The sequence below is a fragment of the Molossus molossus genome, unplaced genomic scaffold (assembly GCF_014108415.1).
Source record: "Molossus molossus isolate mMolMol1 unplaced genomic scaffold, mMolMol1.p scaffold_m16_p_7, whole genome shotgun sequence".
In the NCBI taxonomy this organism is placed as follows: domain Eukaryota; kingdom Metazoa; phylum Chordata; class Mammalia; order Chiroptera; family Molossidae; genus Molossus; species Molossus molossus.
In genome coordinates, this window is record NW_023425401.1 from 96,361,164 (window position 1) to 96,378,665 (window position 17,502).

Sequence of the window (17,502 nt, forward strand, 5' to 3'; positions counted from 1 at the left end):
GTATGATGTCTGAAATTTTGTTGCTACATTTTGTTCTAGGATTTTTATGGATTCATAAGTCGCATTTAAGTCTTTTATCCATTTTGAGTTTATTTTTGTGTATGGTGTAAGTTGGTGGTCTAGTTTCATTTTTTTTGCATGTAGCTGTCCAATTTTCCTAACACCATTTATTAAAGAGGATGTCTTTACTTCACTGTATGCTCTTGCTACCTTTGTCAAATATTAATTGAGCATATTGTCTTTGATCCACTTATGGGTTCTCTGTTCTGTTCCATTGATCGATCTGCCTGTTCTTGTGCCGGTACGAGGCTGTTTTGATTACAGTAGCTTTGTAGTATAACCTGAAATCTGGTAATGTGATACCTCCAACTTTGTCCTTCTTTTTCAAGATTGCTGTGGTTATTCGAGGTCTTTTTTTGTTTTATATGAACTTTTGAAATATTTATTCTAGTTCTGTGACGTATGTCACTGGTATTTTGATGGGGATTGCATTGAATCTATAAATTGTTTTGGGTACTATGGACATATTAATGATGTTAATTCATCCAATCCCTGAACAAGGTATGTGCTTCCACTTTTTTATATTTGTTTTTTCAATGACCTGTAGTTTTCTGAGAATAGGTCTTTTATTTTTTTGCTTAAGTTTATTCCTAGGTACCTTAATATTTTTGCTGGGATGGTAAATGGGATTTTTTTTTTTTTTTTTTTTAGTTTCTTTTTCTGTGAGTTCATCATTAGTGTATAAGAATGCCGTCAGTTTCTTGACGTTAATTTTGTATTCTGCCAAATTTATTAAGTCTAGTAAATATTTGATGGAGTCTTTGGGGTTTTCTGTATATAGTATCATGTCATTTGTGAATAATGACAGTTTCACTTCCTCCTTTCTAATTTGGATCCCTTTTATTTTTTCTTCCTGTCTGATTGCTGTGGCTAAGACTTCCAGTACTGTGTTAAATAAGAGTGGCGAAAGTGGGCATCCTGTCTTGTCACTGGTCTTAAGGGAAATGCTTTTAGATTTTGCCCATTGAGTATGATGTTGGTTGTAGTTCTTTCATATATGGCCTTTATTATGTCAAGATATGATCCCTCTATTCCCAGATTGCTGAGTGTTTTTATCAGAAATGGGTGCTGGATTTTGTCAAATGCTTTTTCAGTGTCTATTGACATGATAATATGATTTTTATCTTTCATTTTATTTATGAGGTGTATCACATTTATTGATTTGTGAATATTGTACCAGCCTTGAATCCCTGGGATGAATCCCACTTGGTCATGGTGAATAATTTTTTTCATGTATTGCCGGATTGAATTTGCTAGTATTTTGTTCAGGATTTTGGCATGTATGTTCAAAAGGGATATTGGCCTGTAGTTTTCTTTCTTTGTAGTGTTTTTTCTGGTTTTGGAATTAGAATTATACTGGCTTCATAAAACGAGTTTGGAAGTCTTCCTTCTTCTTGAATTTTTTGAAATAGTTTGAGGAGAATCGGTATTCTTTCAATGTTCGGTAAAATTTTCCCGTGAAACTGTACAGGCCTGGGCTTTTGTTTGCTGGGAGAGTCTTGATTACATCTTCAATTTCTTTTGTTGTTATTGGTCTGTTCAAGTTTTCTATCTCTTCCTGGTTCAGTTTTGGGAGCCTGTGTGTTTCTAGGAATTGTTCCATTTCGCTTAGATTGTCGAATTTATTGCCGTATAATTGTTCATGATATTTGTTAACAATCCTTTGTATTTCTGTTGTGTCAGATGTTACTTCTCTTTCATTTCTGATTTTGTGTATTTGGGTTCTCTCTCTTTGTTTCTTGGTGAGTCTAGCTAAGGGTCCATCAATCTTCTTTATCATTTCAAAGAACCAGCTCTTTGTTTCATCGATCCTTTGAATTTTTTTTTTTGGACTCTATGTCAGTTATTTCTGCTCTGATATTTACCATTTCCTTCCTTCTACTTGCTCTGGGGTTTTCTTTTTGTTTGCTTTCTAGTTCTTTAAGTTGTGAGGTTAGATAGTGTATTAGAAATTTTTCTTGTTTCTTGAGGTAGTCCTGTAGTGCTATGAACTTCCCTCTCAGATCTGCTTTCACTGCATCCCATAGATTTTGTGTTGTTGTGTGTTCATTTTCATTGGTTTCCAGAAAGTTTTTTATTTCTTTCTTGATCTCCTCGGTAACCCATTCATTGTTCAGTAACATGCTATTTAGCCTCCATGTGTTCAAATGTCTTTGCATGTTCTTGTTGCAGTTGATTTCTAGTTTTATGCCATTGTGATCTGAGAAGATGCTTGATATGACTTCAGTCTTCTTGAACTTGTAGGACTTGGTTTGTGCCATAACATGTAGTGTATCGTTGAGAATGTCCCATGTGCACTTGAGAAGAATGTGAATTCTGCAGTTTTGGGGTGTAATTCTCTGTAGATATCTATTAAACCCATTTGATCTAGCACTTCATTTAGAGTCTGTGTTTCCTTGTTAATTTTTTGTCTAGAAGATATATCCAGTGATGTGAGCGGGGTGTTGAAGTCCCCTGCTATGATTGTATTGCTGTTGATTTCTCCATTGAAGTCCTCCAAAAGATTTTTAATATATTTTGGCACTCCTATATTGGGTGCATCTATGTTTACCAAGCTTATATCTTCCTGTTGGATAGATCCTTTCAATATTATGTAGTGGCCTTCTTTGTCTCTAGTTATGGCCTTCATTTTGAAATCTACTTTATCAGATATGAGTATTGCTACCACAGCTTTTTTTTCCTTTCCATTTGCTTGGGAGTTTTATTTCCCATCCCTTTACTTTCAACCTATGTGAGTCTTTTGTTGTGAGCTGGGTCTCTTATAAACAACAAATATGTGAGTCACGCTTTCTTATCCAGTCAGCTACTCTGTGTCTTATTATCGGAGCATTCAAACCATTCACATTTAAGGTGATTATAGATATGTACTTATTTATCACCACTTTTGTTTAGTGTGGTTCTATTTTTCTTTCTATTTCTTCTACTAATTACAGCAGTCCTTTTAGCCCATCTTGCAGTGCTGGTTTGGTGTTAATATATTCCCTTAGCATTTTTTTTGTGTCTGGGAAACTCTTTATTTGACCTTCTATTTTGAATGATAGCCTTGCTGGATAGAGTAGTCTTGGATTCAGATCCTTGTTTTTCTTGACCTTGATTACTTCATGCCATTCCCTTCTGGCCTGTAGTGTTTCTTGTGAGAAGTCAGCTGGTAGCCTTATGGGGTTTCCTTTGTAGGTAACCTGTTGGTTATCTCTTGCTGCCTTTAGGATTCTCTCTTTGTCTTTAATTTTTGGCATTTTATTTACTATGTGTCTTGGTGTGGGCCTGTTAGGGTTCTTCTTACTTGGGGCTCTCTGTGCTTCTTGAACATGAATGCCTTCTTCCTTCACCAAGTTAGGGAAGTTTTCTGTCACTATTACTTCAAATATATTCTCTAACCCTTGCCCATTTTCTTCTTCTTTGCAGACTCCTATGATGAGAATGTATTACTTTTCCAGTTATCCCACAGTTCTCTTAAGCTGTCTTTATGTTTTTTAATTGTTTCTTCCTTTTGGTTTTCTGATTGGTTGATTTTTTTCTACCCTGTCTTCTAATTCACTGATCTGGTCCTCAGCTTCCTCTACTCTGCTCTTTAGACCTTCCAGTGTGTTCTTTATTTCTGCTATGTCATTCTTCATTTCCAGTTAGTTGTCTTTCAATGTTTCTCTATCTTTACTCATGGTGTTGATGTCCTTACTCATGCTGTTGAGCTTCCTCAAGATCATGGCTCTGAACTCTACCTCTGATAATTTGCTTAACTGCATTTCATTTATCTCATCTTTGATAGAGTTTTCTTTCATTTGGGATTTGTTTCTTTGTTTCACCATTTTGGCTATCTCAGTGGGTTTTGTAGCCTGCCATATTTTCCCTGTGGGTGTTGGTGTTCTGCTGTTTGTGGCTCCCTCTACTGGGTTTGGATGAGCCTGTGTGGGCCCACGTTAAACTCCACTGTCAAGTCTTACTTTCCTGGGTAGATTTGTAAGCCCAGGAAAGGTTCAGTTATCCTCTAGCTTTTTCCTGGAGGCTAGTAGTCTCAGTTACTCAGTGCCTTGGAATGTAGCCCTGGTGTTCTGCATAAGAGGATTTCCAGAAGGTGGGATAGATGCTGCTTATTAATGAGCCCTAATTTGCATTTCTTTGCCTCACCTGGGAAAGGTTGAATCTCCTTGTGTGTGTGTGTGGGGGGGGGGGGGGTCTGCTTTTCCCCACAGCTCTGGGAAGGAGCACACTGGCCACCATTCTTTTTGGTTGCAACTCAGCAAAAACTCTGAGTGTCCTCCAAATCCTGGGTGTCCCCTCAGAGTTCCAGCCCAATCTGTCCTCCCTGTGCCATAGCCCCCAGGTGAGTGACTATGGCTATTTTAGCGCTCTGTCCTGGCTCTCTGAGCTGTGGAGCGGGCTTGGTCTTTATTCCCCAAGGGCGCTGCTCACAGCTAAGACTGCTCCTGTCCTTGGGCTCCCAGCCTGCCACCCTCTCGAGCCTCCACAGATCCTACCAGTGTCCCTGGTTATATGGTCCTGTCCTGCTGCTTTTCTGTTGCTTTTTTCTGAGGATTTGTCTTTATTTTAGTTGTAATTCCTGTTTAGTCCTGGGAAATCATCTGTGTAACTTTCATTCACTCTGCATCCATTTTCACATCTTCTTGGCCTATCTTGTGTGCAGCTGGGTGACACAGGCCTCTCTGGTGCCCCCAAACCCTGCAGTTCCCGTGGGTAACTGGATCCCACAGTCCCTTTGGGGACCTGGCTCTTTGCCTGTCTTATGGGCTGCTGGGTGGCACAGGCCTCTCTGGTGCTTCAGCATCCCATAGGAGTCCCATGGTTAAGTAGATCGCACAGTCCCTGCTGAGTCGCACAGGCCTCTCTGGTGCCCCTGCACCCTGCAGGCCCCTGGGCAGGCAGCTGGATCACACCAGTCCCTCTGGGGCTCCGGCTTCCCACTGCTCTTGTGAGCCGCTGGACCACAGAGGCCTCTGTGGGGCCCCAGGTCCCGCCGCTGGTGGCTGGGGAGTGCTGCTGCCCTGTGGGGCTCAACTCCTGCTGAGCTTTTGCTGTAGATTTTGCGGGTGGGTCTCAGCTGCTAGTCTGTGCTTCTGTTGCCTGGGGATGGATGTCTGCTCCCCAGACTCTGTTGCTGGGGGTATATCTTGACTCTGATTGGGCTGCTACTATGGGGAATGGTGCTGGGCTCCGGGCTGTCTGCGGCTTCCACGACCAGCACCTTGGGAGCTCCACTACTGTGCACCGGTCTGTGTTGACACAGAGTGTCCACTGGTCTGATGGTACCAGGTACACTGGGGGCTCAGGTTTCTGGGCCCTAGCCATTCCCATTGCCTCCTCCCCGGGAAGACCCAGGATCTTCCAAAATGGTGGGACCTCCCCGCAGAGCAGGGAGAAGCGTCCTGAGGGCCGCTCACTGTGGTAGCCACTGCCCCGTCCACAGCACAGGGACCTTCTGCTCCGCGGCTCTGCACTGCTCGGGTGTGGTCATCCACCTGCACGTCCACTCACACTCTTTCCCACACTCGCTCACTCTCTCACACACTCACCCTCCCTCTGGTCCTGCTCGCTGCCATCTCTCCTAATAATGATTATTTCTAATGGAAAATGAAAGAGTGGATAAAGACTAATTTTATTCCATCGTGTTGTGTTCTCAGCAGTTTTCTAAGCCTTTCTCTGCAATAATACTACCCCCAAATAAGACAGACATTTTAACTGGTCTCATTAATGATATAGACCTGTACAAGATTGCCTACGGTAACAAGAATAACATTTTTTGAATTTGAAATTTTGTATTTTAGTTTATGTTTTACTGATGTAGCTTGTGGCGTGTGTGTGTGTGTGCGCACGTGTGTATTTGTGGTCAGTAAATTTTTAACTGCTTGATAATTCTCTAGGGAATATTAGACAACCATTTATTTGAGGTGCATTAGGCGTCAGGCAGTCCTAAATGCCCTTGAGCAGGTTATCTTACTGAGACATCAGCACAAGTCTTTGGGAGTGTTCACTGCAGTCTGTGTTTTATGAATGGGGAAGCTGAGGCTCAGAGAATTTAAATAATTTTATCCCACTTACAATATTAGGGAGCAGATCTGGGGTCTGGCACAGATCTTTTAGATTCTTCCCGCAGTGTCGTGGTCCTCTCAGTGAGAACTCTTGTTCTGTTTACTTCTGCAGTTTTAGCTTTTTATTTCTGCCATATTAAGATGCCTCTATTTATTATAAATGACTTAAAATTCTAGTTGGGAAGAATCAAGGAGTAAATATGTTTGGGAGCTACTTACTTATAAGGAAACGAATTCTATAAGAAGGGAGTAACTGTGAGCACTAAGAGGCTGTCATCTCCAAAGTCTTTGGGTGGCTTTGGTGCCTCTTGCCAGTCATCAGAGAGCCTGGCAAACCACTGTCCTCACTGTTGGAGACAGGACAAGTGGGTGGGCATTTCTGCCTCTCCTTTCTGCAGGGTGTGTGTTCTACTTGTAATGCTATTGTCCGTTTCCCTTTCTTTCCAGCCAGCCATCATCCTTTGGCATCTCTCTGGTGCCGGTCACCTGGCCTCTGCCAGCCGAGATTAGGCTGTAGTATAATGAATGATGGGAGGGAGATGCTCCGGCCCTTTTTCTGCCCGTCTCAGGACGAACAGCATGTCCATGACAGCAGCTCCCGGTTACTTGATGATGGGAAGGCACGTATGGACTGGCAAGTCTGCTTGCTCCCCCAGAATATTCAAGTGCTAGAATAAATCTCAGGACAGACTCACAGACTGGATGGTCTTTGGTCACAGCCTTTACCTTTGGTCGTGACAGCTTTATTTTCAAGATTATTGTCACTGGGTCAGTGTTGTTTATTGGTAATTTAGTAAGACAGATTAGATCTTGTGGTCTGTAAAGAGGAAATCATACCAAATGCAGTGGAGACCACCCTTGGTGGGCAGGACTGGAATAATACACGAAGTGCTTGTGTGTGGAATTTTGCTTGGGATTCAGGTTGGGGACAGTCTTTTTTTCATACTCCTGCCCAAGTTTTACTTTTTATTTATTTTTATTTTTTTATCTTCACCCGAGGATATTTTTCCATTTTTTTGTACAGATAGAGTGGGAGGGAGAGAGAGGAAGGGAGAGAGAGAGAGAAACATCGACGTGAAGGGACACATCGAGTGGCTGCCACCCGCACGACCAACCAGGGCCGGGGACAAACTGCAACCGAAGTACGTGCCCTTAGCGGGAACCGAACCCGGGTCTCTCCGGATCGCAGGCCGACGCTCCAACCGCTGAGCCAAACCGGCCAGGGCCAAGTTTTACTTTTTATTTAGTTTAATGGCAATGTGAAAATCAGTAACTGTTTGTCTATAACTAACAGGGATAAAAAAATATGCTCATATTGAGTAGATTTAGGCATTTTTGTGTGTGGAGATATATTTTTTTCTTAGTAAGTTGTTTATGTTGTTTCTGAAATGCAGAATGTAACCTGGTTTCTTCTATACATACACACCTGTTTCCTTGGTGATTCAATTGTGCCTTCATTGTATGATCTTAGAAACAGAGGAGACATTCATTCTGCTTATTTTTCTGTCTGTGACCATGCCGTGTGCACTGTGAGGGAGTTTTCAGGGAAGGAGTAGTATTTGCACTAGTCCTGATGCTCTTCAACTGAGCAAAACCAGTGACTTCGCAGGACAGTTATATCACTGATGTAACTAGAGTGCAGTAAAATTGATTTTTTCAAATGAGAAAAAACAGGTCATGATTTCAAATTAAGAGCTGTACCTGCCATTATCTTTTCTATTTTTCTTAAGACAAACCATGCTCTGATTAGTTGGTGGTAACAACTAATCCAAATGGGATTTGTCTGGACTCTGATGCCTCTGGGATCTCTTGATGATCTGGGGTATGGATTTCTGATGCTTCACGGGTTTTTATCAGTCAGTTTCCAAGATGCCCCAGAGACCATTAAGATGGATAATAAATCAGGTGAGATTAAGCTGTGTTTGTTATGCAAAGAACTATAGTTAGGAATAACATGTTGAATTTGGAGAAAAGAAGTGAGGCATTATAAGTGCAAATTGTTGAGGTCTTGAGGAAGCCCAGTATGTGGCTTGGGTCTTTCCTATCAGAGTTCTCAATCTATGAAGAAATAACATAAGTAAGATAGATGAAAGATGAAAAATTACTTTTATATTAATCTAGGCTAGATTGAGTGATGTAGTCTAGTTGGAGAGTCAAATGAGCATTCTAAATGGACATCACAATTAAACAGGTTTACTCACCCACTTACAGAAGGTGCGGGACCACTTCCTTTCTCTGACAAGGTGGAACCTTTATTGCTAAACTTGGCAGGACACACCTATTATCTACATGCGTATGGTTTCTAAAGAGGAATAAGGGGTTGCTGAAGCATGCATGCCCGACTTTTTCTTCTCAATCTTACCGGAGGAGCTATTCCACTTTCCCTGGAGTGGGTAAAAGGTAGAGAGTCACGGATTCCATTAATTGCACTTCGTTTTAATGGAAAGAAACATGAGGTTTGGGGTAGAGGGGAAGCATTTCTCTCAGCATCCTAAAATATACATGTTTTCACATTCTAAACTCTGAAATTAGGATGTGTTTGAAATCAATGGCATCTTATTGGCTGTCGACTGGAAGACAGTCATAATGAGTTGTTTTGCCTCAGTGGGAGTTGAGTGGCTATTCCTATACTGTGACCCTTTAGGATTTCAGTTAATGAACCTCTTAAGGACCATTTGAGGAAAGACTATGAGTGCTGCTTGGTATAGGAACATGTTTTCTTTAAGCCTTCTAATAGCATCAAGAACATAGCAACGTATTAAACCTGGGAAGAATGGGTAACAGAAGCTTGAAATGAAGTACTGTACTTACTCCTTGAAGAAACTCATTTGCTGACTGTCTTTAGAAATTGTCAGGATAGTGACAACTCTGAGTCATTCAAAAGGGCGTGACTCTGAATATTACATAGTTTTAAGACTATCTTAACCAATTTATTTTTCTTATATCTTCTTATTACATGTGTATGCTAGACTTATGGTGAACATCTACTTATTTTAAAGGGAGCTTTTCAGTAAGAAAAAAGTAAAGATTATGAATAATAAGGAAATATTCTGTAGTTTAATTAGCAGGATGTTTTCCCCCTTACTGTTAACCTAAAACAACAGCATATCTTACAATCAGAGGAATCTTAGCTTTGATGAAAATACAATCAGTTAGCTTCATTTGGGTCTCTGCTTCAACTGTTACAGTCCCGGACAACTGTGAATGGCGGTTCTTCTTCCCTGGAAAGCTTCGTGTGCTGTACTGTCCAAGATAGATACTGGCGGTTAGAAAGCCAGTATTTAACCTTAACTGAGTTATACCCTTGCACATGTTCTTTAAATACACCACTCATCCTTACTGTGCTGCCGTGTTCTCGCTCCGGCATGAAAAGGCTCATTCATAGTCTGTTTGATGGGGAAGACTAGGGCAAGTGATTCCAGATAGTTTTGTAGATATTGAAAGCAACTGTTTTCAGAGATAGTCCTTCTTATGCCCCCATAACAGTTATCTAAGATTCGCTCAGTTTATTTCTTTGTACTATTTCTAATTAAGTCTCTTTGTTTTTCCTTTTTTTCTGAAAGGGGGTCCTGATGACAATTTAATTGAAGGTGGAGGAACAAAATTTGTCTGCAAACCTGGAGCCAGAAATATTACTGTCATATTCCACCCGTTACTAAGGTAAGTCCAATCCTGTGCACTCACTGATGAGCACTATTTTCATTATTGATGCTGATGTACTCAATGCTAATAGGCCAGTCGGCATTGAAATAAGCCACAAAACACACACACACACAAACTTGTTCCATGTCCCAGGGCCTCACTATCAAAGTTAGTCAATAGAACAAATGAACAAATAATGTCAACTCCACTATGTGGCTACTTGTTCTTAGGAGTGATACTTCATAAATTCTTCAGATGTTCTTTCCTATTCCCTGTTCCTGCCCCTGTCCCTCCCCTCTCCCCCTCCGTATGTATTTCAGGGATTGACAGACTAGGGCCCACGGGAGAAGTCTAACCTGTCTTGTGTTTTTGTACATAAGTTTTTATTGACACACAGTCATGCTTCTCCATCCATGTAGGCATTGCTCATAGCTGCTTTCGTGCTGTAATTGCAGAACAGAGTGTTTGCGGTGGAACCCGCGTGGCTTACAACGCCCGCATTATGTGCTCTCTGGCCCTTGACAGCAAAACGTTGCAGGCCGTGATCTGTCTCACTAATTTACACTGATGACTCAGGTGTCCTATGAGAATTGGCAGGTCTCTAAACAAACATGATTTACGAAACGCAGAGACATTATATCAGTCAGATACATGAGTTTTATGTATTGAAGGGTAACTGGATGGTGACTATAATGACATCGTACTGTGCTTAGTTTATTGTGATACCGTGGCTGCAAGAAAATAAGAATCCATGATACTTCTATTTAAAAAAAAAAAAAAAGTTAAGCCCTAAATACCTTTAAAAAGGTATTTTTTTTGTGATAGGGGAAGGGGATTTGCTCAGTGGAGCTAAAGTTTCAGTTTTGCAAGGTGAAAGATTTCTTGAGACACAACACTGTGCATATAGTTAACACCACTGTACTGCACGCCTGAAAGAGGTTACAGTGATAATTGTGTTTTATTACAATAAAAAAGTCTACTTCTTGGACACAGATATCCAAAGTAATATTAATTGTGTGTTGTCCTCGGGAATGAACCAGCATATGTTTTTTGCTGCATTTTCATTTAATGGACAAGAAACACTTGAACTCTTTAAAAGTTAGATACCTCATGTAACCATGTTAACTTCCTTAGAGAACTTCTATAATGTTTGAGTCATTTGGATTAATGTTGGAACAGATACTACTGAGTTGGCCAGATAATACTCTGTGTACTTTTTCAAAACATAAACAGGTTATTATCACTTGAATTATTCTACCATCTCATTAACCAAGACTTACTAAATTGATTTCATATAGAATTGATTTATAATATATAGAATTAATTTAATTCTAATCTTTTAACCAATTTTTAAAAAATTGTACTGGAATACTTTACCCAATTAGATTTAAATGTAAAAAGCACAAATATATAAATTAAATAACAACAGTCCCCTCTTTCACACAACAAAAAATAAAAGATTTTAAAAGAAATGTTATTAACCTTTAATAAATTATTTTAGCAAACATTTGCAGCAATTAAATTCAAGTAATTTAAGAATGACTGATTTAAGAGAATTAAGACTATTCCTCTAAATTTAGTTGATTTTATATATCTATAAAATAGGTATATACAACATATAGAATTTCTAGATTAAGTAACAATTCTCATATATATTGACTGACTTCGGTAATTAATTTAATACTCTCTTCTCCAATTACAATTGATTTCTACTTAGTGTTGCTAATTGTTAGGAAAATGGGAAAATACCTTGATCATTATAGGCATCTTCTAACCTAGATTTAAAGTCATAATTTACTGCAAAGTTCTTTATGGCTTGGGTAAATGGAATCCTTTGCTTGCATTTGTTCCTACGGAGAGAACAAACATACCCTTTGAAAGTTTTTTGGCAGTCTTGTTAATAGCCACTTTTCCAGAGATTTTTTTTCCCATAAACATTTTTTTTTTTTAACACAAAATTAGTTGAGTGGAAAAAAACATACTATTTCACACTTAATAAACTACAACTCTGGTAAAATACTGGTAGAACTTAATGTATTACAATTCTTGACGATTATTGTTCATACTGTATGTACGTTGCTTTACTAAAAAGTTACTTTAAGGCTTGAGAATACTCATAGCTTTACTCACTTGTTTGGTCTCCACTTTCATTCAGCATTTTAATGTATTATTGATTAGAACTGCAGAAAGCTTGTTGCATGATTTAAAGTAGTTTATCATTCATTCATTCTCTGTGTAAGTCCTAACGGAAGTCACAAGATTATTACGTGGTCTGCAAGGTAAGTCGGCGCCTTTCCAGGAAGGTGATCATTATAGGTTTTAAATTCGCCTTTGACTCAAAGCACAGCCTTTCTTCTCAAGCTCTCGTAGAGTTTCAGTTAATAACTCACAGTGGGTGTACGCGACTTCAAGTGACTAGATCTGTTAGTATGTTTTAGTTTTTACACTTCAGCACTTGCTAACTATTAGATTTATTATTTCCTCTGAAGTTTGAAAGTTTAGTTTTGGTCATGAGGAGAATTAGTGCACATTATCATAGTAGTCTGTTTCATTTTTACTATTATCATTTAAAATGTTTCTCCTTTCTCCTGTAGTCATTCATTTATTTATGGACAATAGATGAAATGTTTATTGAATACTTGCAATGTGTATTTTCCCTTCTCTAAGTTAGATGTGTACTCTTGTTTAAAAATAGTCACTCATTTTTATGGGCTTATTTAAACATGTATAGATATATTTTTCATCCTTTGGTCCTTGTTTTTTTGTGTTTTTTTTGTCTGTGCTGGTTCAAAGTGAATGCGATTTAGCATTTTATTTCTTAAAAGACAAAGTAACATAGTGGGACAGGCAGTGTAAACAAATGGAAAGCTGAGAAGAAGCAGGAGGTTTGAAGTTTAAAATGAAACCAGAACAAGTTACTAGGTTAGATGTAGATCCCGCCACTTCCCTTTTACTCACTGAGTGTTTGTTGAACTCCGACTCTGCCGGCTCCCGAGGAACAGACCGTCAACGAAATCCTCGCCTCCTCGGCTGGTGGCTGCCTGAGTGGAAAGATTAGGAGTCGGGAAACATCCATTTTTGCAGAGGAGGTTGATCAGTGGGGTCTCTGTACTTAGCGCGTAAGTCGGAACAGCCTCTCAGGAAGCCGCTTTGACATTACCGAGTGATCACGTGTACTGTCGTGAGGTTGTCCCCCTCCAAATGTGTTTCTGCTCGTGTGGAGTGACTCATATTTCATTTCAACCCAATTTTCCAAACTCTTTTTCTAACTGATTATATTAATTATTCTTTCTTTATTTGCTTGATATTAAAAATAAGTTCAGGAGGAATTTATCACAAGTTGACTTTTTTTATATCACAAGCCAGCACTATTCAAACATTGTGTCTTTGTTTCTTAAACTCTTCAGGGAGTGCTCAGGTTTTTCACTGGAAGGAAGAAACCCTTTCAAGTGTGCAGCGGGGCCTTCATTTTTCCTTCGCTTCTCTTCCCCCGTGTCTAGCAACACTGTACCCTGTCTCCCAGAAACTTTGGCTCTGGCTTTTCCACACTTCATTTATTAAAAATGTTCTGTTCATAATTTTTATTCAGCCAGCAGTGGATTCTTTGCAGCCTGAAGACTTTCCCTATTGAAAGCTGAGCCACCTGCTAAGAGCACTGCACAGTGGATTCCCATTATGCTGTTTCATACATTCTCGGCAGTTTGTTGTGCTGTTCGCCTGTACAGTTACTGTGCAGGCTCCTCAGAGCTGGCTCCACCTTGCAGACTTACATTTGTGCTCGTCTCACAACTGCTGCTGTCTCATCACTAGGAAATCACACAATATACTGACTTTCAATTTGTTCACTGCCCATTTACCCTGCTGAACCCTCGACTTGTTTATTCAATGCTTTCCATAGTATTTTCTCCTTTTGGTGAAGAAACCAGATAATTGTCTCTTAGAGTGTGAAGTTTTAGAAAGACAAGGTCTAGTATTATCCTTGCTTCTCTTGGCCTAAAAAGGCATTGTGTGCAACTAAACCCTTAATGTAAGGTTTGGACAATAAGAGGTCATCCTATCAGTTTTTCTCCTTGTGGGTCTAAATGGAAAACACACACATACATATTCATTCTCATTCTCTCTCTCTCTCTCTCTCTCTCTCTCTCTCTCTCTCTCTCTCTCTCTCTCTTACTTCTAGCCTTACCTGGGTAGATTCTGAAATACTTTCACCAAAATATCGACCCTGGAAATGAGAGGACTGGTGCCGTTTTCCCACTGACATGTCTGCTGTTTTTATCGCTCTCTCTGAAAACATGCAAGGGAGTGATGGATTCACTCTGATAAATGGAATATATTTTATAGGCCTTGAATTTGGAGAACAAAAAGGAGAAATGTTAATGTTGCAATTTGAATGGCATATTTTTTTTCTTTTGTCTGGGTCTGACATGAATTCAATTTTTTTTTTTTACACAAAAATTATTATTTTTGAATAATTACATTATGGTAATTATTAACCGTGATCTAAATATAACTAAGCCTTCACCAATGAAGTGCATTTTATTGAGGTATCAACCATAGTTTGACATAGTGTAACACTTTTTAAGTACAAGTAATATACAATGTTGCCATTTTAGGAAATTTGAAATGACTTTGTGGTTGCTATTTGTAGGGTTTGGGGGGGGGAGTAGTTAGAATTTCTTTTTAGTTTTTCATTTATCATCATCATTATAATTTATTGTCTAAAAGCCTAAAAACAGAATATATCATATCTCAGATTTGTTTGTAAATTCCTTCATATAGCAGAAAATGGTTGACAACAAAAAGTATTCTTTTAAAAATCTAAATTCTCGCAGCATCTAACTAAAGTATTCAGAAAGCACTCTAATGCTTGCTCTATCTATTGATCTATGTATATGCGTGTATTCTGGACCAATAAGGCAAATTGGTGAGGAGAGTTACAAATGGAAACAAAGTCATGCTTGTATTGGTGTGCTGCTGTCACCATCTCGCAAGTGTAGGCTTCTGGTTTCAAAGTAGAATCACCAAAGATAGATGCTGGGATTTGATGCCACCCATCACTGACTGAGAGACAGAGTTTCCAAGTCTTTAGAGTTAGGACAGTTCAGGACCCAGGGCACATGAGTTCAAGGAAGCCTTCTCACTGCGTCCTCACTTGGCCTCTTCTCTAAGTACATGAGCCCTACTGGATTAGGGTCCCGCCCTTGTGGTCTCTTTTAACCGTCATTATCTACTGTGGAGAATGTATGTTAAATTTTGCATTTAGAGCAGAATTTAGTAAGTGATTCATTTCCTCATTCACCGAGCGCTGGAGCCACTTTCCGTGGAAAGGCAGTTTGTGATTTGCACGGTAGAGAGGCTAGACCACCGAAGTGGGCTGGGGGAGCGGGGTAGGAATGATCATATTTACATTTTTGATGTTTTTCAAATCACTGTGAGCCTTAACTTCTGTAGCTCTATTAAATAAAAGAGTTAGTTGGTCAGGATTTTTCTTCGTACCTTTCGAGTTTTGTAATTCTGTGACTGGGAAATGCTTTTATGATATTTAGGGCTCCAAAGGCTTGACATTTAAAAATTTAAAAGTCCAACTGACAATGTGTTTTTTTTCTTTTGCTTATTTGCTTCAACTAGCTCTTAAAAGGCATTTGGCTCTTTAGGGTAATGAGCACTTTGCATATATGAAGTGTGTTTCTTATGAGACAATTGAAGAACAGATGTTTGCAGTCTTGGGGTGACTTGGCAGAGATAAGAGGCTGAAGACATAGTAGATGACGGTGCCATTTAAAGTTGCAAAAATGTCACTGATGCTTACTCTGTTGAACACAACTTGAATATTGAATATCCAGGCTGTGAACATTCCTCACTATTTATTATCAGCCACACTTCATTAAAATCAGACGGCAATTAAGTCTTCCTGGGTAGAACAAATATGAAATATTTATTGGTCATTAATGAGTAGGCTGGCATTTAGGTCAGTTAATGAGTTGAATTTTTCTTGGCAACTGGGGCTTTGGTGATGGGCAGTTCGCCTTTCTTAAAGCAAACAACTACAAGAACAAGTAATTGTAACCATGCAATATAATCATATTTGTGTCTGCAAAGAATAACTTCTAAAAGTTACTCTTGACAGATACAGAAGCTGCCAGTTAGCAGCAGTATGGGATACTGTTTCAAAGTTACTACCGCCTGGTTGTGAAATAGCCTGGAAATGCCTGTGATTGTTAAGAAGTACTTGAAGTGAGGGGGTCTGGAAGTAGCTAAAACCAAACCCGGAGGAATGAAGGGCGCTAGCATTGATTATGCCATTGACAAAGTGAGTTGTGTTCCTAAAAATAGTATTCCAAACTCCATGGTCATAGTGATTCATGTTTTTATTTTATAGGTTCTTTTATTGATTATTTATAATTTTATATATTGACAATTTTGGTAGATCAAAGTCATATAAAATTCATTGTTATAATTAAGCACAATAAAAATCCATTGGCTCATGCATTTAACAAAATTTACTGAACACTTACTTTGTGCCAAGTCTTTCCATCTAGCGATTAGCAAGTCTCTGATCGCGTAGAATTTAGTCTAGTAGAAAAGTCAGATAACAGAAAGTAAACACATACACTTGGGAAACAGTATCAGGTTTATGAAGTATTTATGAAGAACAACGGAGAAGAGTTAGGAATTTGGTGATGACTGGTGGTAGTGGTAGGGGCACTATTACATAGGGTGACCTGGGGAGACCTTTCTGAGAACATGCCATTTAATTGGGAGAAGATGAATACTTCCAAGGAACAGTGGACAGAATAATGTGAATAGGGGTGTGTGGTGTTGGGGTGCAGGCTGGGGCCTATGAATAGGGAGCTCATACACAGAGTCGTTGAGGCAAAAATTTCTCCTGTTTGTTTAAACAACAAGGGAGGAATTATATTGAGATTATAGGAAACTTTTGGGACTAGATCTGAAACTTCAATGCTTCTGAAGGCTTAGGGAACCTTGCATAATGGCTGTCAGCAAAAGCTGCTTTGTAGGGCTTTATCTCACCAGCTTTGGGACACCCAGGAAGCCCCGTTTTGCTGGTGAAGTTATTAGCACGTCTCTAATTACTACAGTGAAAACCCGCTGTCCCTCTTAACAATTATGTGCACTGAAATGGCAAATAAGTCTTTGATATAGCCCACTTTGAAGTATTATCCAGGGATATTGAGCAAATGTTATTATGCCATTAGCCTATCAAGATGTCATTAAGGAGCTGTCTATCCTGTGTGACATTCCAGATATAGGAACATTTTTAAGGAATGGTTGTGACTGAGCTACAGATGACTGTTTCCTTCCCACAAGTGCAGTGGGCTGCTGGGCTGCTCCGCAGAAGGCCTTTGTGGTCCTGTCTGCTTTATAACAAGCTTTGCCACAAATCTTAACCGTTTTTCTTATATCCTTACCGAAGGATATTTTTCCATTTATTTTCAGATAGAGTGGGAGGGAGGGAGGAAGGGAGGGAGAGAGAGAGAGAGAGAGAGAGAGAGAGAGAGAGAGAGAGAGAGAGAGAGAGAAACATCGATGTGAGAAAGACACATCAACTGGCTGCCTCCCACATGACCCCGACCAAACTGCAACGGAGGCACATGCCCTTGACTGGAAGCTGCAACTCTTTGGTTTGCAGGCTGATGCTCCAACTGCTGAGCCAAACAGGCCAGGGTTCTTAACAGTTTTCTATAGAAAATTCTGGAATAATCACTTAACTACGTATGAACTATATATTGGTCTA

At 39.5% G+C, this 17,502-nt stretch overlaps 1 protein-coding gene across 18 annotated transcripts in view; it reads left to right on the forward strand.

The window, feature by feature from the left end:
* The window catches only part of EXOC4 (exocyst complex component 4), a 761,664-nt gene that overhangs the window by 340,185 nt on the left and 403,977 nt on the right, over window positions 1-17,502 (forward strand). For 17 of the 18 annotated variants that reach the window (XM_036247077.1, XM_036247080.1, XM_036247079.1 and 14 more), the window contains exon 10: window positions 9,668-9,764. In XM_036247077.1, the coding sequence (XP_036102970.1) occupies window positions 9,668-9,764 (97 nt within the window). Of the gene's footprint in view, window positions 1-9,667; window positions 9,765-11,986; window positions 12,026-17,502 lie in introns of all 18 variants that reach the window. The other variant, XM_036247086.1, reaches the window with a different exon arrangement.